This window comes from Bos grunniens, chromosome 2, assembly GCF_055505025.1.
Source record: "Bos grunniens cultivar Pamir isolate PY7600 chromosome 2, Bosgru_T2T1.0, whole genome shotgun sequence".
In the NCBI taxonomy this organism is placed as follows: Eukaryota; Metazoa; Chordata; class Mammalia; order Artiodactyla; family Bovidae; genus Bos; species Bos grunniens.
Window position 1 is genome coordinate 10,429,393 of NC_141166.1, and position 27,589 is coordinate 10,456,981.

The 27,589-nt window shown below is 50.8% G+C and overlaps 1 protein-coding gene and 1 long non-coding RNA gene across 8 annotated transcripts in view; one reads left to right on the top strand and one right to left on the bottom strand.

The window, feature by feature from the left end:
- RPS6KA1 (ribosomal protein S6 kinase A1) overlaps positions 1 to 15,223 on the top strand; it is a 37,947-nt gene extending 22,724 nt beyond the window's left edge. For all 4 annotated transcript variants that reach the window (XM_086329990.1, XM_086329997.1, XM_086330008.1 and 1 more), the window contains 10 exons: positions 131 to 233; positions 1,624 to 1,754; positions 3,204 to 3,329; positions 3,848 to 3,937; positions 4,309 to 4,467; positions 11,698 to 11,859; positions 12,088 to 12,164; positions 12,446 to 12,563; positions 13,791 to 13,928; positions 14,274 to 15,223. In XM_086329990.1, coding sequence (XP_086186116.1) covers positions 131 to 233; positions 1,624 to 1,754; positions 3,204 to 3,329; positions 3,848 to 3,937; positions 4,309 to 4,467; positions 11,698 to 11,859; positions 12,088 to 12,164; positions 12,446 to 12,563; positions 13,791 to 13,928; positions 14,274 to 14,396 — 1,227 coding nt within the window. In that variant the 3' untranslated portion in view covers positions 14,397 to 15,223. The remainder of the gene's footprint in view (positions 1 to 130; positions 234 to 1,623; positions 1,755 to 3,203; positions 3,330 to 3,847; positions 3,938 to 4,308; positions 4,468 to 11,697; positions 11,860 to 12,087; positions 12,165 to 12,445; positions 12,564 to 13,790; positions 13,929 to 14,273) is intronic.
- LOC147377459 (uncharacterized) overlaps positions 4,660 to 27,589 on the bottom strand; it is a 54,177-nt gene continuing 31,247 nt past the window's right edge. Inside the window, exons 2-3 of one of the 4 annotated variants that reach the window (XR_015138250.1) lie at positions 26,659 to 26,788; positions 4,660 to 4,968 (exon numbers count right to left, since the gene is read on the bottom strand). This is a non-coding gene — a long non-coding RNA (uncharacterized LOC147377459). Of the gene's footprint in view, positions 4,969 to 14,611; positions 17,235 to 23,422; positions 24,688 to 26,658; positions 26,789 to 27,589 lie in introns of those variants that run through there. The other 3 variants (XR_015138244.1, XR_015138251.1, XR_015138249.1) reach the window with 3 other exon arrangements.

Genomic DNA, 27,589 nt, shown 5'->3' on the forward strand with positions numbered 1-27,589 from the left:
GAGGGCGAGCAGTTATGCCCTGTCTGCATAGCCTGTGCTCTGTCCAGGCCATTAACTCCTCCTCCTGCATGGGGCTGCTGATGGGCTGTGGGGGTGCCAAGGTAACCAGGGCGCCCACTCCACCTTGCAGAAGCTGTACCGGCGTGAGATCAAGCCACCCTTCAAGCCGGCCGTGGCGCAACCCGATGACACCTTCTACTTTGACACTGAGTTCACGTCCCGCACACCCAAGGGTGCGTCCCTCGTCTGACTTTGTCCTGGGCTTTCCCTTCCCCAGGAGGGAAGTGGGGAGTCGGGGCCTCTTTGGGGCACAGGGGCCCTGAGGGCTGAGGCAGGCCCAGGTGTGTGGGCAGACAGGCGGGGAGTCTCTGACTCTTTGTCCCCGTCTCATTCAGCCTGGCTGTCCCACTCTGGGGCTCTATGGGCTTCTTTGTGCCTGGGCAAGGGGGTGGGAGTGAGTGGGTGAGTGGGCCACAATAGAAAAGTCAGGACCCTTGGCCCCGGGCACCTTCAGCCCACTGGAAAGACCAGACACATCAGGCTCCCACTCACGTCAGGGGTGAAGAATCTGACCTGGCAAATGCGCGAGGTGCACGGTCTGGCAGAGCAGGGGTGACGGTGCCCAGAGGTCAGGGGCTAGCGTGGGAATCGGCTTTGGCTGCTCTGACAACTGGGCTTCGGTGACGCATCTGGAACACGGACTTAGCCACAGACCCACTCAGTCCATGGGATTACAGATAGAAGCCAAGGAGGGGGCTTCTGAGAGGGAACTTGGTAAATCCTAATGTTTTGGCCGCATACTGGGGAGGAGTGTTCTGAAAGGCCTCCTAGAGGGACAGGTTTTAGCAGAGGGGTGCTTGTACGTCTCTGATGTCGGGGAACTTGTCACTTCCCCGAGCAGCCCGTCGCATCTTTATTTATCTGACAAGTATGTACCAGGTCCGTTAGTGTGCCAGCCATGCGGGGACTGACGGTGCACAGGACAGACCCAGGCCCTGCCTTCATATGGCTCAGGCTGCAGTGGGAGAGACACAAAGTCAGCTCTGGGCAGCTCGGCAAGTGCAGCTTAGCAGGGGCAACGGGCTGGAGGAGCAGTGTGAGGCCAGGTTTCTCAGAGGACAGTGTGTGAACTGAGCCTCAAAGGATGGACAAGGAATGGTTGTCTAGTTAGCAGGAACAGCATGTACAATGGCTTAGAGTCTCCTCTAAGGATCTGAGAAGCTGGGCGTGGCTGAGCTGTGGAGTGGGGCGAAAGGAGGCTAAGATCACAAGCATCTCATTGCCTGGGCTATCCCAAGGGCAGAGAAAGGGTACAAACAGGGCACAGACTTGTGATCGGAACCCTCCATCTGGCTGCTGCAGAGAAGATGGACCTAAAGGGGCAGACCAGACACAAGGAGGCCTCCAGGAAGGGATAAAGTGACCTGGCCTGGGCGGGTGGTGGATGTGAGGGTTTTTGCTGTTTCTTGCATGACAGGGCTGGACTGGTCTGAACACACATGGGCAGGCGGGCTAAAACCAGAGATGAGAGGTCCTGCCCAGGCTCCCGTCCCGGCCAGCTTTCTGGGCTACCTCGGGTCAAGGGTGCCTCCTCTGGTTCACACCCCCCTCCTGCCTCTGCAGACTCCCCAGGAATCCCCCCCAGTGCCGGTGCCCATCAGCTGTTCCGCGGCTTCAGTTTCGTGGCCACCGGCCTAATGGAGGACGACGGCAAGCCTCGGGCCACACAGGCGCCCCTGCACGCGGTGGTACAGGTGAGGGGCGGGAGAAACTTCTCAGCTGTCCCTTTCTTCTTGGAAGCCGCGAGGTGGAAGAGCTGAGAACACAGGCACTGAACGCGGACAGACTTGGGTTCAGACCCTGCTGCCACCGGGGAGCCCACTGCGCCGCAACCTCCTTGAGCCTCAGTTTCCCCACTTGTAAAACAGGGAAGGCAGCGTGCTTATGAGTTTCTTTTTTTTTTTTTTAGTACCTTGAAACTTTATTTTAAAAATATTCTGAAATTTGAATTTTTCAAGAATCACCATCTGCTTTCCTTTCACACACGCTTGGTCCTAATAAGTCTCGTGTGCGTGTGTGTTCAGTTGCTTAGTCTTGTCTGACTCTCTGAGACCCCATGGACTGTAGCCTGCCAGGCTGCTCTGTCCATGGACACTTCCAGGCAAGAATGCTGGAGTAGGTAGCCCTTCCCTTCTCCAGGTTATGAGTTTCTTGACACAGAGCCAGAATGTTGGAGGGCCGGGGCACACCCAGGTTGGTGGCGCTGGGTGGTGGCTGGCCCTGACAGGTTGGGCGGGCACTTGGATCTCTTCCCACTGTCTCCCACTTGCCTACTCTCCGAACTCCATGGGAAATTTAGAGTTGAGAGGCAAGAATGGAGACTTTGGAGCTCACTGCCTGGGTCAGAGCTTCCAAGGTCAGGGATTGTGGAGGGGACACTTCCTCGTGCCTCAGTTTCCTCATCTGTAAATGGGGGTGAGGATAGAACCTTTCCCCGAGGGTTGTTTCAAGGATTATGTGAGTTACATAACACAAAGTTATGCGTAAAGTTAGGGTGACTTATGTGATTTATTATCCAACTGGGATATCTTGGTCCCAGACAAGTGTTAAACCAGACTGGATGTGAGGACAGCAGATGTGAAGCAGGGCCGTGTGGGCTGTGTGGTCACCTGGTGAAAAGGGCTCCTGCTACACTCAGCATCACAAAGCATTTGATACAGTTAATGTCTTAGAGCCTCGAGACATCCCACAAGGTGGGCTGTGTCTCCCAGAAAAGGGAAACAACCTGCCAACAGCCACAGGAAGTGGAGAGCTGGGACCTGGCTCAGGGCTCCCATGCCCCTCGCAGGCCTGCCTGGGTTCTCAGAGCCTCCAGCTGTGTGTGTTATGGCTCCTTACCTGCCTGCAGCACCCACTGACCACAAACTGCAGCCAGGCGCCCAGGAGCCAGCAAGTGTGCCCATCATATAGTGTAGAAAACAGGCCCGGAGAGGGGCAGGTTCTTGCCCGAGGCCTTCTACCCCAGGCTTCCTATTGTTGTTCAGTCACTAAGTGGTGTCCGATTCTTTGTGACCCCAATGACTGCAGCGCACCAGGCTTCCTTCTTGCCCAGTGCCACCTCCAGGGGCCCAAGGCCTGGGGCTCTGGGAGATGACTTTACATTCTAGAGCACATAATCAGTCCCACCTCTTGGTCTTCTGCAGCAATTACATGGGAAAAACCTGGTTTTTAGCGATGGCTACGTGGTAAAAGAGACGATTGGTGTGGGCTCCTACTCTGAGTGCAAGCGCTGTGTCCACAAAGCCACCAACATGGAGTATGCTGTCAAGGTGAGCCTCATGACCTTGTCCAGGCCAAGGATGCTCGGCTGGGGTGGAGATGGTGGGTGATGTAGCCCTGGCCCTCTGGTCGGGGAGGGATAGTGCTGGAAGCTCTGTGGATGGGTGAAAGGCGTGCGGCTGAGACTCCACGCCCTGCAGCGTGGGGCTCTGTGGCAGGTCGGGTGAAAGGTGTGCGGCTGAGACTCCACGCCCTGCAGCGTGGGACTCTGTGGCAGGTCAGGTGAAAGGCGTGCGGCTGAGACTCCACGCCCTGCAGCGTGGGGCTCTGTGGCAGGTCGGGTGAAAGGTATGTGGCTGAGACTCCACGCCCTGCAGCGTGGGGCTCTGTGGCAGGTCGGGTGAAAGGTGTGCAGCTGAGACTCCACGCCCTGCAGCGTGGGGCTCTGTGGCAGGTCGGGTGAAATGCGTGCGGCTGAGACTCCACGCCCTGCAGCGTGGGGCTCTGTGGCAGGTCGGGACTCTGGAGTTGATCCCCCAACACCGCCACGTGCACCCCCTTTCCTCAGGTCATCGACAAGAGCAAGCGAGACCCCTCGGAAGAGATTGAAATTCTTCTGCGGTACGGGCAGCACCCCAACATCATCACTCTGAAAGATGTGAGTGGGGGTCCTTGAGGGTGGGGTGGGGACACGGGCCCTCGATTCTCAGTCGGGTCTCGGGGTGGCCATTCCTTTGATTTCTGATCCTCCTCTGCTCACGGATGGGAGGTCCACTGAGGCGCCTCTAGTCTGGCTGCACCAGGTGCCCTCCCTGGGTGACGCTGGCATTCTCTGAGAGCATTCTTGCCCTCAGGACAGAGCCAGCATCCTGCTCAGGGGCCCAGGTGAAAGCCCTGCCAGGGTGATGAGACACAGAGCAGAAGCCAGGCCCAAGGCTCAGGTCGTGCCTCCCTGGCCCTGTGAGCGGGCGACCGAGGAGCCTAGGCCTGGCGTCGAGGGGAGGGGCCTGACGGTGCAGTCTCTGGCAGGTGTACGATGACGGCAAGCACGTGTACCTGGTGACAGAGCTGATGCGGGGAGGGGAGCTGCTGGATAAGATCCTGCGGCAGAAGTTCTTCTCGGAACGCGAGGCCAGCTTCGTCCTGCACACCATCAGCAAGACCGTGGAGTACCTGCACTCCCAGGGGGTAAGTCTTGAGTAGGGAGCACCGAGTGGGCCTGGGGCAGGGGGCGGCCTAGGGTCTTACCATCAGCAGAGTGCATGGACCATGACTGGCCCAGACAGTGGCAGTCTTCCACCAGCCAGACAGAGGGAAGACCCTAGCTGGGTGAGTGGGCAGGTGGATGGAAGTAAGGAAGGAAAGGAGGATGAGGCCACATTGTGAAAAGGAACGTTTATTCAGGACCTAGGCAGGCATCATGCTGCGTTCCTTCTTGGTTATCTCAACTGATTTTCACAGCAACTCTATTAGGTAGATGCTGGTCTTAGCCTCACTTTATGGTTATGGAAGCCGAGGCTCAGAGATGTGAGCTCACTTGCCTGAGGTCACACAGCCTGGGAAGAAGGGAGCCAGAGTGTTTGAGAAATTTGGGTGGGGCGCTACAGATGCAGAGTGGTTTTGAGTTAGGAAACAGCAAGATCACTGGGAGCTTCAAGGCTTCAGGGAGGAATCTGGCTGCGGGTTCAGCTGTCAGGACAAGAGGAAGTGGATGTAAGAGGAAATGCTGCTGGAAACACTGGCTAATTTCTTTACAATATTGTGGTTTTTGCTGTCCATTGACAAGATCAGCCACAGGTACACATGTGTCTCCCCATCCTGAATCCCCCTCCCACCTCCCTCCCCACCCCATCCCTCTGGGTTCTCAGAGCCCTGGCTTTGAGTGCCCTGCTTCATGCATTGAACTTGTACTGCTCATCTATTTTACATGTGGTAATATACATGTTTCAGTGCTATTCTCTCAAATCATCCCACCCTTGCCTTCTCCCAGAGTCCAAAAGTCTGTTCTTTACATCTGAGTCTCTTTTGCTGCCTTTCATATAGGATTGCTGTTACCATCTTTCTAAATTCCATATGTATGCATTAATATACTGTATTTTTCTTTTTCTGACTTACTTCAGATTCATCCACCTCATTAGAACTGACTCGAATGTCAAAAATGTCTGCAATTTGTTTATTGGATTCACAAGCTCTGCAAGGTTCATACCTTTCATTCACTTATCATACCCCTTAAGTCTCTTATAAAACTGAGATAAAATTTGCCTACAGTAGATTTTAAGCGTACAAGTTGATGAGTTTCATTAAATGTGTACATCCATCACCTCCGTAGTAAAACCTCCCTTTCAGATGCCACTGATTTGTTGAAGAGAGCAGTTCTGTGGAATGTCCCACATTATTTACTTATTTATTTGGCCTCACTGCAGAACATATGGGATTTTAGTTCCCCAACCAGGGACTGAATCTGTAACCCTATATTGGCAGCACACAGTCTTAACCGCTGGACCACCAGGGGAGTCCCGGTCCCGCATTCTGGATGTGTTTGCCTCCTTGTGGCATCATTTTCATTGTTTCTCTATTGCCTATGTTTCCTGTAAACTGCAAGGTGCTCCAAAGTCTTAACTAGATTTCACTTCAACTTCTTTTGGGGAGCAAGGAGTCAAAAGTCACTCCATGGGAGGTGCAGTGACCTTTGCACAGCGTCGTGTCCAGGAGCCAGTGTCTCATTGCCCCTGTTAGTCATCAGGGGATGACTGAACGGGTCTGGGGACGGGTGAACGGGTGTCAGGCGGTGGGTGGGTGTGAGGTGTATCATGGAGATCGTCACCAACCTTTCATGCAATGGTTTCAGCCTTTCGTGACATTTCCCTGAATCAATCATTTCATTAGAATTTGCAAAAATAACAATGTGTAATTCTGTCTAACTTATTAGGGGGATTCTTTTGTGAAAAAGAACTTTACCTTATCACCAGAGGTCTAGTTTGGTTACTGCGTGGTCGTGTTTGAAGTGGTTTTGTGTTTTGAAATGACCAGTACAAACAGACTGATATGGAAATATGTCAGGTCAGACAGTACACAGGCTTCCTTTTCCTGTTTTGGTCTCACGTGAGTACTAGCTAGCATTACCCGAAGAAGGTTTAGAAGATAGAGCTGAAGTGGTGAGTTTCCAGCAGGCCACCTAAAGCTCAGAGCAGGGACTGCTGTGCCTCAGAGCTTATAGTACATTCGTTCCCTCAACAAGGGAACCTGCACCCTCAGCTGTGAAAGCTCAGGGTCCTAACCACTGGACCACCAGGAAATTAACCAGGGAAGGGCTTTTTAGAGTGGGAGCTGCTTCCAAAAGTAGTGAGCCTCTCTATGAGGGGTAGGTGAGCTCCAAGTGCAGACGTTCACTCTGTAGAGGTGTCATGGGAGAATATTATTTCTTTCCCAAAGGACATCTTTGGGATTTTGGAACCTATGGGCCCTAAAGTTTCTCCAGGCCAGAATACTGGAGTGGGTAGCCTTTCCCTTCTCCAGGGGATCTTCCCAACCTAGGAATCAAACCCAGGTCTCCCGTGTTGCAGGCAGATTCTTTACCAGCTGCCTCTAAAGTTTCTGGCCCTTTCCAAATACTAGGGGAAGATGAGGAGGAAATTGGAAGCCCTCACAGAGGTGTTTGGAGGGAGATTCTCGAGCTGTTTACACTTCGGCAGCATCTGTGGTCCAGAAGCCGGAAATCTCATAACAGCTGAGGAATGAGAAGGGAGTGACCAGTTCTGGACCCTCCTATTTGTTTTAATGTTATCTTCATATTGAAATATCACATGAACAGGTCATCATGCACAATTCAATAAGTCTTCAAAAAGTGAATACACCCATGTAACCAGCACCCAGAGCAGACAGGGCTGTGCCTCTCAGCTTAGTTCCCCGACCAGGAATTGAACCCACACCCTCGGCAATGAAAACTGGGAGTCCTAACCACTGGACCACCAGGGAACTCCTCAGGGAAGGGCTTTCTAGAGTGGGAGCTGAAGGATTTCTAGTTCCCCCCAACCCCCTCGAGCCCCTTCCACTCTCCCTCCTCAAGGATAACCATTCTAAGCTGACTTCTAATTTGACATCCATGTGCTCTTTCATATCTGACTTCAGCCACTCAGCACTCTCTCTGAGAGTCACCGGTGATGCTGTGTGGCTTCAGTTCCCTCAGTCTCATTGCTCTGTGATGTCTACTGTGTGAATACAGTTTAACTATCCTTTCTACTGTTAATGGACATGGATTGTTAGTAGTTTACTTATTTAATTTTTTAAAGAAGGTATTCAAGAACAAAGGGGTTGGTAGTGATGCTGGTCCCTTCAGCATATTGCTTCACAAAGCTGGTAAAGTAAGGTTTGGATGATATTCAGGATTCTTCTCTTTTGTCTGCTCTGGGTCTTGGTTGCAGGAGGCGGGCTCTTTAGTTTTGGCTCGTGTGATCTAGTTCCCTGACAAGAGACTGAACTGTGTTCAGAGCCCTCTGCATTGGGAGCTTGGAGTCTTAGCCAGCGGACCACCAGGAAAGTCTCTGTTACCAGTTTTTGACTATGACAAGTAACGCTGCCGTGACCTTCTTGCACTTGTCTCTCGTGAACAGTCGTCCACTATAACCTGGGTGTGAACACGGCAGTGCGACTGCTGGGTCATAGTGCAGGATATGCTCATCTTTAGTAGATGTTGGCGGGTTTCCGAAGTTGTTTTACATATTTATCCTCTCCAGAAGTGTGTGAGAGTTCTGTTACTTGCCAACACTTGGCATTTTCCATCTTTTTAATTATAGCCACTCTAAGAGATGAGGAGTGGTATCCCATAGTGCTTTTAACTTCGGTTTTCCGGATGACTGATGAAGTTGAGCACCTCTTCAGTGGTTTATTGCCATTTGGACAGCCTCTTTTATGGAAAGTCGGTTGAAGTCTTTCGTCCATTAAATGAAATTGGGTTGTCTGCTTTTTTTCATCTTATTTTGCAAGAGTTCTTTGTTTAATATGTGGAGCCCTTTCAAGTCTCTAGCTTCCCTCAGGGCCCCAGGGTGCCGAGAACAGCCTGTCTGAGAACTCAGTCGTGCTTCGCACTTTGACTTCTCTGTTTAACCGGACGACTTATGTAGAAGAACTTCAGCCTTTATCTGTGTGTGTGGCTGGTCACAGGTGCCCTAATGCATCTTCTGATGATGCTGGCGATGACAGGGCACTTTGCTGCCACTGGCATCTCCGAGCACTTTCCACAGGCCGGACAGCTTCTAAGTACTTTACACATCTACTCACTTAGCTGTTTGAACAAATCTATGAAGAAGGTGTGAGTATTAGGTCATCCATTTTATAGGTGAGGAAACTGAGGCTCTGGGACCTTAAGTAAAAGTCTCATAGCTAAACTGGCTTTAGGTCCGTGCTTCTTCCTTGCATACGATTGGCTGCTGCTTTGGACAACATCTGTGGCCTCATTTTCTTGCCCTTCTTGTCCTCTAATTTTTAAGGGCTTCTTAACAAGCACTCGCTGTATCTTGATATCCAGCATGATGGTGGGTTCACCCAGGAAGTGCTGGGGTTACTATGGCAGCAGCTGTCATTTTCCAGGCCCTGTGCTGCATACTCCTGGTACATAACTCGTATGCGCCTTCCTGTAACGCTGGGGGCCGAGCACTCTTATCAGCCCCGTTTTACAGGTGAGAAAACCAAAGGCTGGCGAGGTTGAGTGACACATCATGGTCACACAGCTGCTGCTGGTAGAGCCAGGATTCACACTGCAGCCCGTCTGCCTCCTGACTGAAATCACAACTCCACTGGAGCCACAGACTGACTCAGTGGCTGTGTTTGGCCTGCGCAATGCAGGTATTTTCTTGGTTTGGTAATTTGGCTGCTTTTGAAACCTGGGCCCGAGGTGGTACGTAGTGATTGTCAGCTGGAGTGAGCAGCAGCTGCCTCTGGAGCCTGTTGGCCTGGCTCCACAGGGACCATGCAGGAATTCTCTCATAAAGCCAACTAACCGGTGAGATTCAGCCGATCTAACGTGCAAGGTCTCTTGTGTTTCGGAGGTGTGATTCATTCATTCATGGCACAGAGTTCACGTAGCGCTTGCTGTGTGCGAGTCCCTGTGCTGGGTCCTGGGGGTGAGCAGGCATTCCACAGAGAGAGATGGCTGTTCGTGGTTGAAGGACCCCTCTCTGACCTGGGCTCCAGGCACTGGAGGGATGTGGTGGACAGTGAGGCTAGAAAGGACAGCTTGGCTCTCCACACCAGGATGGGGACTTCAGGCTTTATCCCGAAGTAGTAGGGAGCCAATGAAGGTTTTTCACAGCTCTCAGGGAGGTACGTGAGCTCATGGGAGAAGGAAGGTGAAAATGAGTTTAGTCTGGGATTATTGGGCTTGAGGGGCTAGGGGACATTCAGTGGTTGCCATCTGGTCAGCAGCTGTGTGATCCTGGACTCAGGAAAGTTCTGGGTTAATGTCGGAGATCTGAGAGTTGTCAATAATTAGGTGAGAGTTAGTGACTCTGAATGGAACCATGCAGAGGGAGAGGCTGTGGATGGAAAGCAAGTGGAATGCGTCAGCCTCCTCCGGTTACACACGAGCACGTGGGGCCAGGGGAGAGTCACGTGCTTAAGGCCTCAGCAGTGTCGTTTGTCCATTTCTCCAGCAGGTATTTATTGAGTACCTACTGTGTGCTGGGAACTGTTCTTAATGCTGGGATGCAGCAGTGAGCAAAACACTCATGGAGCTTACATTCCAGTGGGTGGGTTCTGAAGACGATGAAGTAAATCTCCAGCAGTGGTAAATGCTGTGGGTAAAGCTAAAGCAGGGTGAGGAGACTAAGGAGTACTGCTCTGTGGTTGCTATTTTGTATGGAATGGACCAGGTGGCATTTTATATTTTATATGGAGTAGTCCAGGGAAGCCCTTATTGGTAAGGTGGCATTTCAGCCGAAACTTGAAAGAAATAAGAGAATGAGCCAGGCAGATTCCTAAGAGGAGAGTATTCCAGAAAAAGGGAACAGCACATGCAAAGGCCCTGGGGCAGGAGTGTGCTTAGCACGCTGAGGGAAGAGCAAAGAGGCTGGCGTGGCCAAAGCCAGCTGAGCAAGGAAAGGAGTGCTAGAGGACCAGAGTGCCAGCGATATGGTGGGCAGTCGGGGAGAGAGGAGGTGAGCCACCAGGCCATCGTAAAGACTTTTCTTCCTAAGAGGGGAACCCTTGGAGGTGACATGATCTGACTTACATTTAACAGGATCACTCTGGCTGCTCTGTTTAGAACAGGCCATAGGAAATGAGACAGAAGCAGGGAGACCGGTTAGGAGGTTGTTGCCGTAATCCAGGGGAGGAATGATAATGGCTGGGATCCGCATGCTGCCAGTAGAGGGGCTGAGAAGTGCCTGGGCTCTGGACATTTTTTAAAAAACATTTATTTATTTGACTGTACCAGGTCTTAGTTGCGGCACTCCAGATCTTTAGCTATGGTGCGTGGGATCTTGTTCCCTGACCAGGGATCAAACCTGGCCTGCTGCATTGGGAGCACAAAGTCTTAACCACTGGACCACTATCCAGGGAAGTCCCTGGATATATTTTAATGGTAGAGCCAGCTGTGTTTGGTGATGGATTGATTGAGGAATATGAAAAAAAAAGAGGAATTAAGAATGACTCTTTAGGATTTTGACCCATGCAGTGGGAAGAGTGGAGTTGCCATTAGGTCACATGTGTGGTCCCCCCTTCCCAGGTGGTGCTAGTGGTAAAGACCCCGCCTGCCAATGCAGGAGACATAAGGAGACATGGGTTTGTTTGATCCCTGAGTTGGGAAGATCCCTTGGAGGACGGCATGGCACCCACTCCAGTATTCATGCCTAGAGAATCCAATGGACAGAGGAGTCTGGTGGGCTACAGTCCATGGGTTCTCAAAGAGTCACGAGACTCAAAGAGTCACGCGACTGGAGTGACTTAGCACGCATGTATATACACACACGTGTGGCACGCAGATTTGAGGAGTTCACTGTGGACGGTGAAGTTAGAGCTGCCAAGTGGCTCAGTGGTAAAGAACCCGCCTGGCAACGCAGGAGGCACAAGAGACCTGGGTTTGATCTCTGAGTCAAAAAGACCCCCTTGGGTAGGAAATGGCAACCCACTCCAGGATTCTTGCCTGGAAAATTCCATGGACAGAGGAACCTGACGGGCTACAGTCCATGGGGTTGCAAAGTCGGACACAACTGAGCACGTCCACGCACACAGACATTGACCGAGAGGGTTCAGGTTGATAATGCCAGCAGCAAGGCCCCTTGGCAGCCCCTTCCCCCCTTTCAGATTCTGGGTCCTTCTGCCCCCTCTCTGGGCCCATCTTCTGACTCTCCCAGCCCTGGCAGTGGACCTGGGCCCCCGGCAGCCTGCCCACATGGAGAACTGACCCGGACCCTCTGCCCCCAGGTCGTGCACAGGGACCTCAAGCCCAGCAACATCCTGTACGTGGACGAGTCTGGGAACCCCGAGTGCCTGCGCATCTGTGACTTTGGCTTTGCCAAGCAGCTGCGGGCTGAGAACGGGCTCCTCATGACACCTTGCTACACCGCCAACTTCGTGGCACCTGAGGTGAGTGGCCCGGCCTCCTCGGCTACGAGAGTGAGGGGGGCTGGCACGGGGGCCTTGTGTCCCTTCCAGAGGCCCCACGCTGTCCAGGACTCCGGTCTGTGTGGCCTTGGTCCAGGGACCAAGGCAGGATCAGCCCACGCCTGGGACCCTTGTCCTGCGTTTTGGGGAGTAGCAGGCAGGCATATGCCCCTCAGCCCGACCACTCTCCCCTGCCCACCTTCCTGCCAGGTCCTGAAGCGCCAGGGCTATGATGAAGGCTGCGACATTTGGAGCCTGGGCATTCTGCTGTACACCATGCTGGCGGGGTGAGTGCCCCTCTGGCCTGCACCCCGTCTGCCCCCTGCCCCTTCCTCCAGCCCTAGTGTACAGGCTGGGGTGGTGCTTGTCTGATGGGAAAGACTCATCCCTGCTTCAGGAAGGGCTGGAGACAGGGGCGTGGTGCTGCCTTTGGGAGCTCCACCTTGGGGAGAAAGTGCCACCTTTGGGGGCACCCACTCCGAAGGGGGAGACACAGTGCCCCCTCGCCACCCCAGCCGCCCGGATGGAGGCCAGAGGCTATACCCACACCGGGTGGACTTTCCTCCAGATACACTCCATTTGCCAATGGACCCAGTGACACACCAGAGGAAATCCTGACCCGGATTGGCAGTGGCAAGTTTACTCTCAGTGGGGGAAACTGGAACACAGTTTCAGACACAGCCAAGGTGAGTCTGTAAGGCCTGGACCCTGCTCACTCAAGGCTGGGGAGGCAGGGTCCCATCCCAGGGCTTTTCGGCATTTCATGGACAGGTGACTGGCAGCCTCATTTCTCCAAGTGGAACATCCCACAAACCTCTGTTGCTGTATTTCTCCAAGTGGAAGATTCCCAGGCAGACTGCTGTCCCCTCCCCCGCCCTCTATCTTGTGTATTGTTTGAACAACTTGGTGATCGTTCACTGGCCCTTCCTGTGTTCTGGGCCCTGAAGCAGGACAGAGGGCTGCATCGTCACGGCCCCTACCTCGTGGGGACTTAGTGTGAGGGGTCAGACAGGCTTGCACACAAGGGGACAGAGAGGCAGGTCCTCCTGGTCAGAGGTATAGGCAGTGGAGACCCAGGCAGAGCTACGGGCCAACAGGCAGACAGGCCTTCTCAGAGGAGGGAACATTTGTGCTTTCAGTACTAAACAACAGGTCCCAGTGGTGGGAACCTCTGTGTCAGATGCTGGGTTGAGTCCTTAGTGAACAGTACCCCCTCGCATTGACCTTATGCTGCTGCTGCTGCTGCTGCTAAGTTGCTTCAGTTGTGTCCGACTCTGTGCAACCCCATAGACAGCAGCTCACCAGGCTCCCCCGTCCCTGGGATTCTCCAGGCAAGAATACTGGAGTGGGTTGCCATTTCCTTCTCCAATGCATGAAAGTGAAAAGTGAAAGTGAAGTCGCTCAGTCTTGTCCAACTCTTCACGACCCCACGGACTGCAGGCCACCAGGCTCCTCCATCCATGGGATTTTTCGGGTCAGAGTACTGGAGTGGGGTGCCATTGCCTTCTCCGATTGACCTTATGATTTGGGTACTTTTGCTATCCTATTTCTCGGAGGGGAAGCTGAGGCTCAGAGAGTCAAAGTAACTTGCCCCGGATATGCAGTCGATGAGCAGCAACAGAGTCAGGTTTTGATCCTTCCCAGCCCAGCCTTCGGTTCTTCCCACCTTCCTACGTGGCTTCTAGACGGTGAAAGAGGAAAGAAAGGGCCTTCCAGGAAGAAATCCCCAAAAAGGGCATGTGCCACTCAAGCAGGCCCTGGAGCAGCGTGGAGAATGGATTGCAGGGGCTAATGCAAGGGTCCAGGCAGGACATTGCAGGAAACGGCTGCCTTAGCCATTCCCCATCAGCCAGGCCCAGCACTCTGCTCCTCTGCTAGCCTCTCCCACCAACCCCTTGCCTGCTGTCCCCCAGGACCTGGTGTCCAAGATGCTGCACGTGGACCCCCACCAGCGCCTCACAGCCAAGCAGGTCCTGCAGCACCCGTGGATCACCCAGAAAGACAAGCTTCCGCAGAGCCAGCTGTCACATCAGGACCTGCAGCTTGTGAAGGTACCACCAACCTAGGCCGCCAGGCCGCAGGGGCCCAAGCCAGGGTTCCGTGGGCAAGGACTCAGGGTGGTAGAGCCAGGAGATGCCACGTGTGTCTCTCCCCAGGGAGCCCCCGTCTGACAGGCCGGGGTGTTGACACTGCACTCATGGCCCCCAGTCTTTGGGGGTGGGCACAGCTCCTGCCCTCTGAAGTCTGAGGGAGGAGGCAGGACTGATGACCATGAAGAACGACCAAGGCAGGATTAACAGGGGACCGGGTGGGCTGTAGAACCTGGGAGGGGCTGGCTTGGCCTTGGAGCACATGTACCTCCCACCCTTGTGAACTGAGTTCCCCTTGTCTCCCAGGGAGCCATGGCAGCTACCTACTCAGCACTCAACAGCTCCAAGCCCACCCCTCAGCTGAAGCCCATCGAGTCATCTATCCTGGCCCAGCGGCGGGTGAGGAAGCTGCCGTCCACCACCCTGTGAGGGGCCCGAGCATCCAGGCCGCAGGGCGGTGCTAGCTGGATGGAGGCAGCGTGCTTCCCAGAAGAAGCAGGCCTGAATCCCAGGGCCAGAGGGAGTGGAGCCCTGAGGGGCCCAAGAAGCAGCCAGCCCAGATCACCCCAGGGAGGGTGTGAGAAGTGCCTTCTCCTTCCCCAGGACGGACTGTTCTCGGCTCAGGCTCTGCTGGTTGAAATCGATTCACTGTACAAACTCTTTATCTATTTTTAAGGACAAAATGGCATCAACCACCATGGATTTCTACAAGATCCATTTGCCTTTCTGGGAACAGAAGTAGCCAGTGGAGCCCCAGGAGGGCGCTGAGTCACGCAAGGGCGCTCTGTGGCTGAGACCCCTTAGAGCAGCTTCAGGATTCCCCCAGGGACCCCCACAATTGGCTGTCTATAGCCATCAGCACCCCTCCGAGGCAGTCCGGCGTCCCCTCCCAGAGCCTTTGGCTGTTTCGCAGAACTTGCTGTATCCCGGTTGGCTCCTTTTCTGTTCTGTTGTGCTGCAGTGGGGAGGTCTGGAACCACTTTCTGCTAGAGGAGAGGACAAAGGCCCTGTGGCTCCCAGCTCCAGGCACCAGCATCCACCCCTGGGTCCCCTGCAGACAGGTCGAGCAGTCCCTGAAGGAGCATCGAGAAAGCACTTTCTGGCTGACTTCTGTTGGAGTCCGCCACAGGACAGAGTTCACGAGAGGCCTGTGGGGCGGGCCAAGAGGGGCAGGAGCTTTTTTCATTTCTTCCTCAGCTGGTAACTCAGGGTTCATCTGTCCATGGCCTTTCTAATAAACTTACAGTTGAATTGAAGCATGCTCGCCTCTGCTTGTCATCCCTGGATTTGCCTGCCCTCTGCTGCTGGGTGTTGAGGACTTCGGCCATGATCAGTACTGGGCCCGGGCCAGTTAGCCCACTGCTTGGAGCTCAATTGGGGAGCAGTGGGAGTCCCACTGGCTCTCCCCATTTCTGCCAGGGATTCCATTATGGTATTGATAATCAGTCAGTTCAGTTCAGTCGCTCAGTCGTGTCCGACTCTTTGTGACCCCATGAATCGCAGCACGCCAGGCCTCCTGTCCATCACCAACTCCCAGAGTCCACCCAAACTCATGTCCATCGAGTCAGTGATGCCATCCAGCCATCTCATCCTCTGTCGTCCCCTTCTCCTCCTGCCCCCAATCCCTCCCAGCATCAGATCTTTTCCAGTGAGTCAACTCTTCACATCAGGTGGCCAAAGTATTGGAATTTCAGCTTCAGCATCAGTCCTTCCAATGAACACCCAGGACTGATCTCCTTTAGGATGGACTGGTTGGATCTCCTTGCAGTCCAAGGGACTCTCAAGAGTCTTCTCCAACACCACAGTTCAAAAGCATCAATTCTTGGGCGCTTAGCTTTCTTCACAGTCCAGCTCTCACATCCATACATGACAACTGGAAAAACCATAGCCTTGACTAGACGGACCTTTGTTGGCAAAGTAATATCTCTGCTTTTGAATATGCTATCTAGGTTGGTCATAGCTTTCCTTCCAAGGAGTAAGCATCTTTTCATTTCATGGCTGCAGTCACCATCTGCAGTGATTTTGGAGCCCCAAAAAATAAAGTCTGACACTGTTTCTACTGTTTCCCCATCTGTTTGCCATGAAGTGATAGGACCAGATGCCATGATCTTCGTGTTCTGAATGTTGAGCTTTAAGCCAACTTTTTCACTCTCCTCTTTCACTTTCATCAAGAGGCTCTTTAGTTCCTCTTCACTTTCTGCCATAAGGGTGGTGTCATCTGCATATCTGAGGTTATTGATATTTCTCCCAGCAATCTTGATTCCAGCTTGTGCTCCTTCCAGCCCAGCGTTTTCATGATGTACTCTGCATTTAAGTTAAATGTGCTCTGCATTTAAGTTAAATATACAGCCTTGACGTACTCTTTTTCCTATTTGGAACCAGTCTGTTGTTCCATGTCCAGTTCTAACTGTTGCTTCCTGACCTGCATACAAATTTCTCAAGAGGCAGGTCAGGTGGTCTGGTATTCCCATCTCTTTCAGAATTTTCCACAGTTGATTGTGATCCACACAGTCAAAGGCTTTGGCATAGTCAATAAAGCAGAAATAGATGTTTTTCTGGAACTCTCTTGCTTTTTCGATGATCCAGCAGATGTTGGCAATTTGATCTCTGGTTCCTCTGCCTTTTCTAAAACCAGCTTGAACATGTGGAAGTTCACAGTTCACATATTGCTGAAGCCTGGCTTGGAGAATTTTGAGCATTACTTTACTAGCGTGTGAGATGAGTGCAATTGTACGGTAGTTTGAGCATTCTTTGGCATTGCCTTTCTTTGGGATTGGGATGAAAACTGACCTTTTCCAGTCCTGTGGCCACTGCTGAGCTTTGTAATGGGATTATTAGCCACTTGTGAGCAAGTGCCAGGCACTGTGCCTGAGCCTTACGTGTATTTCTCATTTGATCTTTTTTTTAATTTATTTTATTTTTGTTTGTGCTGGGTCTTCACTGCTGCGCTCGGGCTTTCTCTAGTTGCAGCAATAGGGGGTGGGGGCTACTCTCAATTTGCAGTGCACAAGCTTCTCACTGCAGGGGCTTCTCTTGTTGCAGAGCACGGGCTCTAGCCATTCAGGCTTCAGTAATTGTTTTATGTGGCCCAGTTTGGTGACCTTTGACCTCCAGAGCACAGGCTGAGTAGTTGTGGGGCACAGGCTTAGTTGCTCTGAGGTGTGTAGAATCTTCCCAGACGAGGGATCAAACCTGTGTCCCTTGCATTGGCAGGCGGATTCTTAACCACTGGACCTCTAGGCAAGTCCTTCTCATTTAATCTTAACTCTGTGAGGAAGATATTATCATGTTATTATCCCTGTTTAGTAGATGGGGAAACTGAGGCTTGGGGTGGAGGGAATTGACATTTCTTCACACAATAAATTTTCTCTGGGTACCTATTCTGGCCCTGTTCCAGATGCCGGTGAACCAAGTAGAAAACAAGGTCATTGTTTTCCTGGACTTACTTCTTAGTGGAGAAACAGACAATTAAACAAAGGTCAGCTACTGGTGAAACATGCGGAGTGAAACCGGGGTGAGAGACAAGGTGATCAGGGAAGGCCTCTCAGGGGAGGTGACCCAGAAGCTGAGATCTGAATGATGAGAAGGGCCCAGCCAGAACCAGGAGACAGAGGGCAGGGTCAGAGTAAAGGCGCCAAGGAGGAAATAGGCTGTGCTCAGGGACTGGAGAGAAGCCAGCAAGACTGTGGTGTCAGGGCCAGAGGTTTACCTGAGATGAGGTTCAGAAGGAAGGCAGAGGCCAGACATGCTGGGTTTTATAGGCTAGGGTAAGGAGTTAGGATTCAACTCTAGATGAGATGCAAGCTCCTAAAGGAATTTCATGAAGCAGGAAAGTGACGTGATTTGATTTATATTTTAGAAAACTCACTCTAACTAATGTGTAGAGAATGGATAGGGGGAGAAGGGGGAGAGGGCAGGCAGGAAGCAAAGTGATCAGTGGCTTCTGTAGCAGCTCACACAAGCGAGGAGGTCGCCTGGACTAGGGTGGTGGGAATGGAGAGCAGAGGGAGTAAAGGGTCCTGATAAGCTGTGGAGGTAAAGTAGACAGCACTTGCTATCAGTTTGGATATAGACTGAGAAAAAGGCTATTCGTGGATAGTTTCTAGGTTTTGACTTGAGTCCTTGAGTCCTGAGGGAGACGTTGGCAGGAGTAGGTGTGAGAACCCTGTTGTTCTTTAGTCACTACGTCATGTCCAACTCTTTTGTGACCCCAAGGATAGTAGCCCGCCAGGCTCCTCTGTCCATGGGATTTCCCAGGCAAGAATACTGGAGTGGGTTGCCATTTCCTTCTCCAGGAGATCTTCCCAGATCAGGGATCGAACCCGTGTCTCTTGCAGTGGCAGGCAGATTCTTTACCACTGAGCTACCAGGGAAGCCCTTGAGAAATTTAGGAGATGCCTTATAAATATCCAAACAGAGGTGTCAGCTAAGAGTTGTAATTAGAATTGGCAGTTCGGGAGAGAGGTCTGGATTGGAAGTCTAAATTTGGGAGCCATTAGTTTAGAGAAAGTTTGTAGAGCCTGGAGGTTGGACTTTCAGAACGTGGTCCCTGGACCGGCAGTATTAGCATCACCTGGGAACTTGTTAGAAATGCAGAAACTTAGGGCCATCCCCAGAACTGCTCAATCAGAATCTACATTCTAATGAGATCTACATGTGATTTGTGTGCACATTAATGTTTGAGAAATGCTATTATAGGGACTGCTCATACCAAACACCCTTTTCCAACAACACAAGAGACATCTCTACACATGGACATCACCTAATGGTCAATACTGAAATCAGACTGAGTGTATTTTTTGCAGCCAAGGATAGAGAAACTTTATACACTCAGCAAAAACAAGGCTTGGAGCTGACTGTGGCTCAGATCATCAGCTCCTTATTGCAAAATTCAGGCTTAAATTGAAGAAAGTAGAGAAAATCATTAGACCGTTCAAGTGTGACCTAAATCAAATCCCTTATGATTTACGCAGTGGAGGTAATGAATAGATCCAAGGGATTAGATCTAGTAGACAGATTGCTTGAAGAACTATAGATGGAAGTTCATAACACTGTACAGGAGGCAGTGACCAAAATCGTCCCCAAAAAAAGAAATGCAAGGAGGCAAAGTAGTTGTCTGAAGAGGTTTCACAAATAGCTGAGGAAAGAAGAGAAGTGAAAGGCAAGGGAGAAATTGAATTGCAGAATTCCAGAGAATAGCAAGGAGAGAAAAGAAGGCCTTCTTAAATGAATAATGCAAAGAAATCAAGGAAAACAACAGAATGGGAAAATTGGAGACAGCAAGGGAGTATTTTGTGCAAGATGGGCACCATAAAGACAGAAATGGTAAGGACCTAACAGAAGCAGAAGAGATTAAGAAGAGGTGGCAAGAATACACAGGAGAACTACACAAAAAAGGTCTTAATGACCCAGAAAACCACGATGGTGTGGTCACTCACTTAGAGCCAGACATCCTGGAGTGTGAAGTCAAGTGAGCCTTAGAAAGCATTACTACAAACAAGGTTGGTGGAGGTAATGGAATTCCAGCAGAGCTATTCAAAATCCTAAAAGATGATGGTGCTAAAGTGTTGCACTCAATATGTCAACAAACTTGGAAAACTCAGTGGTGGCCAAAGGACTGGAGAAGGTCAGTTTTCATTCCAATCCCAAAGAGGGGCAATGCCAAAGAATATTTAAACTACCATACAATTGCATTCATTTCACATACCAGTAAGGTTATGCTCAAAATCCTTCAAGCTAGGCTTCAACAGTATGTGAGCCAAGAACTTCCAGAGGTACAAACTGGGTTTAGAAAAGGCAGAGGAATCAGAGATCAAATTGCCAACTTTCGTTGGATCATAGAGAAAGTAAGAGAATACCAGAAACACATCTACTTCTGCTTCACTGACTGCTCTAAAGCTTTGGACTGTGTGGATCAAAGCGAACTGTGGGAAATTCTTGGAAATGAGAATACCAGATCATCTTACCTGTCTGCTGAGAAGCCTGTATACAGGTCAAGAAGCAACAGTTAGAACCAGACATGGAACAATGGACTGGTTCCAAATTGGGAAAGGAGTACGTCAAGGCTATTTATTGTCACCCTGCTTATTTAACTTATGTGCAGAGTATACCATGTGAAATGCCAGGCTGGATGAATCACAAGCTGGAATCAAGATTTCTGGGAGAAATGTCAACCTCAGATATGCAGATGATATCACTCTAATGGCAGAAAGTGAAGAGGAACTAAAGACCCTCTTGATGAGGGTGAAGGAAAAGAGTGAAAAGGCTGGCTTAAAACTCAGTGTTCAAAAAACTAAGATCATGGCATCCAGTCCCATCACTTCATGGCAAATAGATGGGGGAAAAGTGGAAGCGGTGACAGATTTTTCTCTTCTTGGGCTCCAAAATCACTACAATGAATGCAGCCATGAAATTAAAAGACACTTGCTCCTTGGAAGGAAAGCTGTGACAAACCTAGACAGCATATTAAAAAATTTCTTTCTGACAAAGGTCCATATAGTCAAAGCTATGGTTTTTCTAGTAATCATGTACAGATATGAGAGTTGGACCATAAAGAAGGCTGAGCACCAAAGAATTGATGCTTTTGAACTGTGGTGTTGGAGAAGACTCTTGAGAGTCCCTTGGACTGCAAGGAGATCAAACCAGTCTATCTTAAAAGGAAGTCAACTCTGAACATTCATTGGAAGGACTGATGCTGAAGCTGAAGCTCCAGTACTTTCACCACCTGATTGGAAGAGGGACTCATTGGAAAAGACCCTGATGCTGAGAAAGACTGAGGGCAAGAGTGGGGGATGACAGAGCATGAGATGGTTGGCTAGCATCACTGGCTCAATGGACATGAATTTGAGCAAACTCGAGGAGATAGTGAAGGACAGGAAAGCCTGGCATGCTGCAGTACATAGGGTCACAAAGAATCAGACACAATTTAGCAACTGAACAATAATAACAATTGTAGGGACTGAGAGCAGAGAAGGGGATTGATGGAGAGTGAGCACATACTAGCATTTAGAGGAGATGACCTGGATGAGGGAGAGCCAGCAAAGGAAAGGAGATAACAGTGAATGGGGACCTTCCAGTCTGGCTCAATCCAAAGCTTTACGAACCAGACACTTTTGCTTCTGTTATTTCTCAACCTTCTCACTTTATAGATAAGAAAGCCAGGACTCAAGAGATGAGTAAGTCTTATTATGATAGAAGCAGATTCTGACACTAGCAGTTCAACTTCTGAGCTGACCTTGACTTGCAGTTTCTGAGCTAGCAGTCTCCCTACAGGAGCAGGAAAAGCTGCACTGGAACCCCAAAGGCCGAGGGGCTCTCGTGAACACACACTCACACACGTAGTCCTGAGCCCCTGACCAGGGTGTGTTCCATCTCTGTGCAATGAAATCAACATTTACTGTCCCACCCACCACCCGAGGTCGTCCACCCTGGATGCCATCATCCTTGCTGGAATCCTGAGGCTCCTCCCTGACCCCTTCCCCCACTTCCTACCTCCAATCTGCCTTCTGGTCCCATCAATATTGTTCCCTAAATACTTTGGGGATCCACCCCCTTCTCTCCCTTCTCCCCGTATGCCTCTTTTTTGTTGCTTACTTGTTTTTGTTTTTAATATTTATTATTTATTTATTGGCTGCATTGGGTCTTAGCTGCAGCACGTGGAATCTTTGTTGTGGCTCACAGGCTTCGCTCTAGTTGTGGCACGTGGGCTTAGCTGCCCTGCTGCCTGTAGGATCTTAGTTCGCTAACCAGGGGCCGAACCAGCACCTCCACCCCACCCATTGGAAGGCAGATTCTCAACCACTGGACTGCCGGGGAAGTCCCTGATCTTGTTTTTTGTTGTTGTTGTTCTTTGCCGCTGCCTACTACTTCCCTTCGGTCTTTTGTGTCCCCAGCATCCTCTATTTAGAATCACAAATTCTGACCCAGCATCTGCCCTGGAGTGGCTCCCTGCTGTCCACAGAGAGAGCCCAGACAGTCAGTCCTAGTCTGACAGTCAGTGTCCTGTGGGACCTGGTCCCCCCTGAGCCCCAGCATCAGCTCTCATAACTTGTCCCCAGATTGCTCACATGACCTGAACTTGCCAGGCTCCTGCCTGCACTGGATTCTGCCTGACTAACTTCTACTCATCCTTTAGGAAAATTCAAATGACACCTCCAGGAAGCCAGCTAGGACATCCCAGACAGAGTTTGGCAGTTCTCCTTTGGAATCCCCAGACACTCTATGTTATACAGATTTGGAACTGGCTGATGATGTATTTTCTCCCTACCCAGTCTGTGAACTCCAAGGTATGGGCTGTGTTTTGTTCATTTCTGTATCCCAAGCACCTAGCTCCAGGCCTGGCACACAATATTTTGGTTCTCAGCTAGCGTTTGTTAAATGAGTGAATGAGAGAGAACCTCAGGAACAGTGGGCTTGGAGGTGCAAGGGGAAGCACAGAAACTTCACCCACAGAGTTGCAGGAGCCTGGAAAGGCATCTAAGGAGGAAGAAAAGAAGCCAATGCTCCGACGCACCAAGCAATTAGTGTCTTGCCCCAGGCACCAGAGGGGGGATTCAAGAACCAAGATGGGTAGAGTGAGAGTCCGCAACTGCTTTCTCAGCAGCTAAACTCCGATACTCATATACTTCACCTCTCTGAGCCTCAGGTTCCTCACTTGCTAAATGGGAATCACAATCTGGGCTCATCTCACAGCTTAACCTAAAGATCAAATGAGCAAGTGAGTTTGCACATGTTTTGGAAGGTAAAAAGTGTAGCTTACACAGTTAAGCTTGTTCTAACTTTTACAAGGTGAACCCCCACCCCAGCCACTGCCCTCAGGAACTCAGTGGATTTCAGAAGCACACTTCCCAATCACCAGCATCTTAGCCAGGAACTTTCCTCTCTGAGTGCTGACTCCCTGGGCAAAAGCCACTTATAGAAATAACCCGACTTGAGGAATCGAATTGTCAGTTCAGATGTTCCCAAGTGCCAGAGTCACTCTTCCCATTAAGGCTCGAATAACAGTGCCTGAGCTCCCATCCGCCAGGATGCCCATTCCATGAAATATCCCCGTGCGCCTATTAAACAGATCCTTGCTCTGTGGAGGCGCTGGATGCCAGGTGTTTCCCAGGCTTTATTTCAGTTGATCCTCATGTGAAGGAGTTTTGTTTTTTCTTTTCTTCCTGGCTGTGCCACATGGCTTGCAGGATCTTAGTTCCCCAACTAGGTATCGAACCCATGCCCCATGCAGTGGAAGCACAGAGGTCTAACCACTGGACCACTGGGGAAGTCCCCAGAGATATGATTAATTCCATTCCAAGCATGAGAAAGTTGAGGCTCGGAGGTTAAGTGATTTGCCCAAGGATACAGCTAAGTGAAAGAGCAGAACTCAAACTGAGATCTGTGTGGTTCTGAAACTGCTCTTAACAGGGTACTGCCCCACCTCTCTGCTTCCAAGAAGCCCAAAATCTACTTACCATGCTCCACAGAGTTATCTGGTTGTTATCAGTCTTCCCCTCAGGCAACCATGTGGTCATAAAGGCACCTATAGTATTGGGGTCTGGTCTCAATTAGAAGATGTCGTTAGAAAGTAGTATTTCCCAGCGGGCAAAGGGCAGAAAACATCTCAGGGAATTTGGGGAGTTTCCTATGGACAGTCTCAGAAGGTGGTGAGTTCCCCATAGCCTGGGCTCAAGCAGAGAACTAATGAGACCTGTCAGGATCCTCGAGAAGATTCCTGTTGCCAGGTGGGGACTTATTTAGATGATTTTACACATCCCCTCTGAGTCAGAGATGCCAGTTCTCAACTGTTGGCACAGGCATCAAAGTCCCTAATTGTTTCTTGTATTTCACCCACTTACATTTTATGTTTTTCATGGTTATTTCTGGGACAGGCACCCTCAGAGAAAAGGCTGGTTTCCCCTAAATGTTAAGCATCCAAACATTTGGTACTTTGATTAACATATGGATTTAATCCTTGATCTGGCCATTCATTTATTGGCGATGATAGTAGGCATGATTGAGTTCCTGCTTTATACTCAGCACAATATATACATCACCCCTAATGCTCAAAGCAATCTCATGAGGTGGGTATGATCATTTCCATCTTTTAACAAGGAAACTGAAGCTAAGAGAGGATACTTGCCCACTGGTCACCAGCAAGGAGGTTGACTGAGCCAGGTTTTGAGCCCAGGTCTATTTGGCCCCGGGCTTCCCTGGTGGCTCAGCAGTAACGAATCTGCCTGCAATGCAGGAGCCTCAGAAGACACGGGATCGATCCTGGGTTGGGAAGATCCCCTGAAGGAAGGCATGGCAATCCACTCCAGTATTTGCCTGGAGAATCCCATGAACAGAGGAACCCAGCGGGCTATAGCCCAGGGGGTTGCAAAGAGTTGTACACGACGGAAGCGACTAAGCAAGCACGCATGCTATTTGGCCCCAGAGCTCATTCTAGGCCACTTTGCTATACAGCCTACATTTCATCCCACACTGACTTGTAAAATTTCACAGTTAAAAGGGCTCTAAAGGCCTCAACCCAGTCTCCACCCACGACAGGAATCTCCAACAGATGGTTCTCCCGTTTCTACTCAGATACTGCCAGCTATTACGGAGACCCCCCCACCACATTACAAGGCCGTCCCCCGCACGGCAGGAAGGTTCCTCTGCTTTGAACTGAGGTCTTCTGCATAGCTTCCATTTCTTGAGGGGGTTCCCACTAACTCCAAGGACTCGAGGGAGAAATGACTCAGCAGTAACAGGAGGGAAATCTAAAGGACACCCCCCTCCCCATCCTCAGGGAAGCAGCTGCAGCCACAGGCAAAGCTTGTGCTGTCAAGAGACACAGATGTGGAGGTGAGCAGGAGGGCCTTGTGAGCCATGCCCTCCCCAGGGCTGTGCAGTGGACCCTCCAGCCCAACTCATCCCTGAAGGCAGGTGGTGGTGGTGAGAACAGCTGGATCTGCAGTCACACCCCAGCCCCAAGGCTGACCTGCTGTTTGACCTTGGGCGAGTCATTTCACTGCTCTGAGGTGTTTCCCCAACTGTCAAACGGGGCTGATGTGAGTGTTAAAGGAGAGGGTGTGTCTACAGAGTCTCTCAGTTAAAAGCAAATGTCAAACGTAGGAATGTAGGAAGAAAGCCGGAGTCCGGGGTTAAGCACGGGCTCCAGTCAGAGCTGTCCTGGTTTTTGTTTGTCGTGGCAGTCTGAGCGCGGGTTAGAGAAGAATTTCCAGACACAGAGCATTTTAGAAGGGAGTGAGTTTATTAAGAGCAGGGAGCAGAGATAATGAGGGTGCGGTGAGCACAGGGGGTTGACTTCCTGACAGGCCGGCGAGAGTTGATTGAGACGCTGTTAGAACAGGGGGTTGACTCAAGGGAGAACTGATGCTTTTCGTGGGTTAACAGCCAATTTTTATAGCCTCAAGACAAAGAAAATTCCTGCTGGAAGGTTGGCATTGTGAAGTGAAAATCGCTCAGTCATGTCCGACTCTTTGTGACCCCATGGACTGTAGCCCACCAGGATCCTCTGTCCATGGGCATTCTCCAGGCAAGAATACCGGGAGTGGGTAGCTGTTCCCTTCTCCAGGGGATCTTCTGAACCCAGGGATCAAACCCAGGTCTCCCGCGTTGCAGGCAGATTTTTTACCATCTGAGGTACCAGGGAAGTTAGGTGACTAGTTAGGGCACTATAGGGTGAGCACTGAGGTGGGCATTTTTGCCTAATACGGGGTCAGCTGAAACTCCAATACTTTGGCCACCTGATGCGAAGAACTGACTCATTGGAAAAGACCCTGATGCTGAGAAAGATTGAAGGCAGGAGGAGAAGGGGGCAACAGAGGATGAGATGGTTGGATGGACATGAGTTTGAGTAAGCTCCAGGAGCTGGTGAAGGACAGGGAAGCCTGCCGTGCTGCTGTCCATGGGGTCGCAAAGAGCCAGACACGACTGAGCAACTGAACTGAACTGGGGTCAGAAAGCCTGCTGGTGATAATCAGGGGGGCTTCTGGCAGCGGTTACAAAGGAGCTCAGTCAGTTCCCAAGATGACCTTGTTCCTAGATGCTGCTTCTGTAGCCTTGCTGCAAGGCCTTGCTCGGTAGCCTTGGGGCAGGACTGCACATTGTTTACTTTTTTTCTTGAAGTATGAGCATTTCTGGGTTAGAATCCAATGTTGACCACTTCTCTGTGTGACCTTGGGCAAGTCATTTAGCCTCTCTGCCTCAATTTCCCCTTCTTTAAAATGGGAATTAATAGTAGTGGCTACTCTGGAAAAGGTAAAACTAAGCACCGCCTCAGAAGCACGTGGCACAGGGCCTGACACATAGGAAATGCTTAACATGTGTTGATAACACTACTACCCACTCTCTCCTCCCAAAGCACAGACTCCTCTGTCTCTGCCTGTCTGTCTTTCCGTCTCCAGAGCAGAACTACCAGTCAACTCATCTGAACATCTTTGTCCCACGAGAAGGAACCCTCTCAAAACGGCTGTCTCTGTCTTTTCCTCTCCTACCTCAGAGCCTCTCTCTGAGTTATAACTCATGTGTATGACTCAATCTGAAACTTCTTTTTATAAGTAATTTCCTCTGTTTCTCTTCCCTTCTTCCGCTCCACACCCACTCCTCAGGCTGTGGGCTAAATTGAGAAATCAAGGGGCAGATGACACATGTTTGAGTGAAGTCTGAGGTCTGCACCTGGGCTGGGCCTGGCATCACTCACCCATTGCAGAATCTTCTTACCAGAGGACTGGGTCGGCACAGTCATTCCTTCTGTTATTACAGAGGATTCCAGGTCCTAGACCCTTTGTGTGAGCATCAGGGAGCAACTGACGGGGACTGAATATTCTCACCTGGAGGAGTGAGTAGAGGGTTAGAATCAGAAGGCACGAGGGTGAAGTCAGATCTCAACATCGGCCATCACAAGCTGTGTGACCTCGGGCAGGTCACTTGACCTCTCTGAATTTCGTTTTCCTCATTTGTAAACCATCCTCAGAGCATCATAAGAGTGAAGGCTCTAGCAGAGATTAGGTGCAGAAAAAATGGTAGCTATGTTGCAAGAATGCTTGATAGAACATTCAGAGCTGAAAGAGACCCTCCAGAACCAGGGATCTTAACTTGAGCTCCATGGGCTTCCCAGAAACGAGGAAATGATATATAAAAGGGTGTATGCTTGTGTAGTTTTCTGGGGGAGAAGGTTCAGGGTTTTCATCAGATTTTCAGAGGGGTTTGGGATCCCCTAAAATTGTGTCCAGGGGAGCAGATATTAGACTTTTACTTGACTAGTATGCAGAAGAGTCTTCTCGTCCCAGCACTTAGTAGACATGCATTGAAGATGCTAAGACCAATGCTCCTTGCCTGTCTGGAGCTTTGGGCTTCAGGGCGGATAAGTGATTTAGCCAAGGTGCAGACATCTGAGAATGGAAGGAAGCCTACTGCTGGGATTGGAACCCCAAATCTCTGACTGCAAAGCTGGCCACATTTGTATCAGGAGAGGGCCCCCGCCCCCCCAGGCCTGTGACTTGCCTAAGTTCCCTCTGGTTAGCCAAGACTAGCAGGATCAGCATTGCATAAGAAAGGTGCTGGGGGGACTTCCCTGGTGGTCTAGTGGTTAAGAATCCACCTTCCAATGCAGGAGATGCAGGTTCGATCCC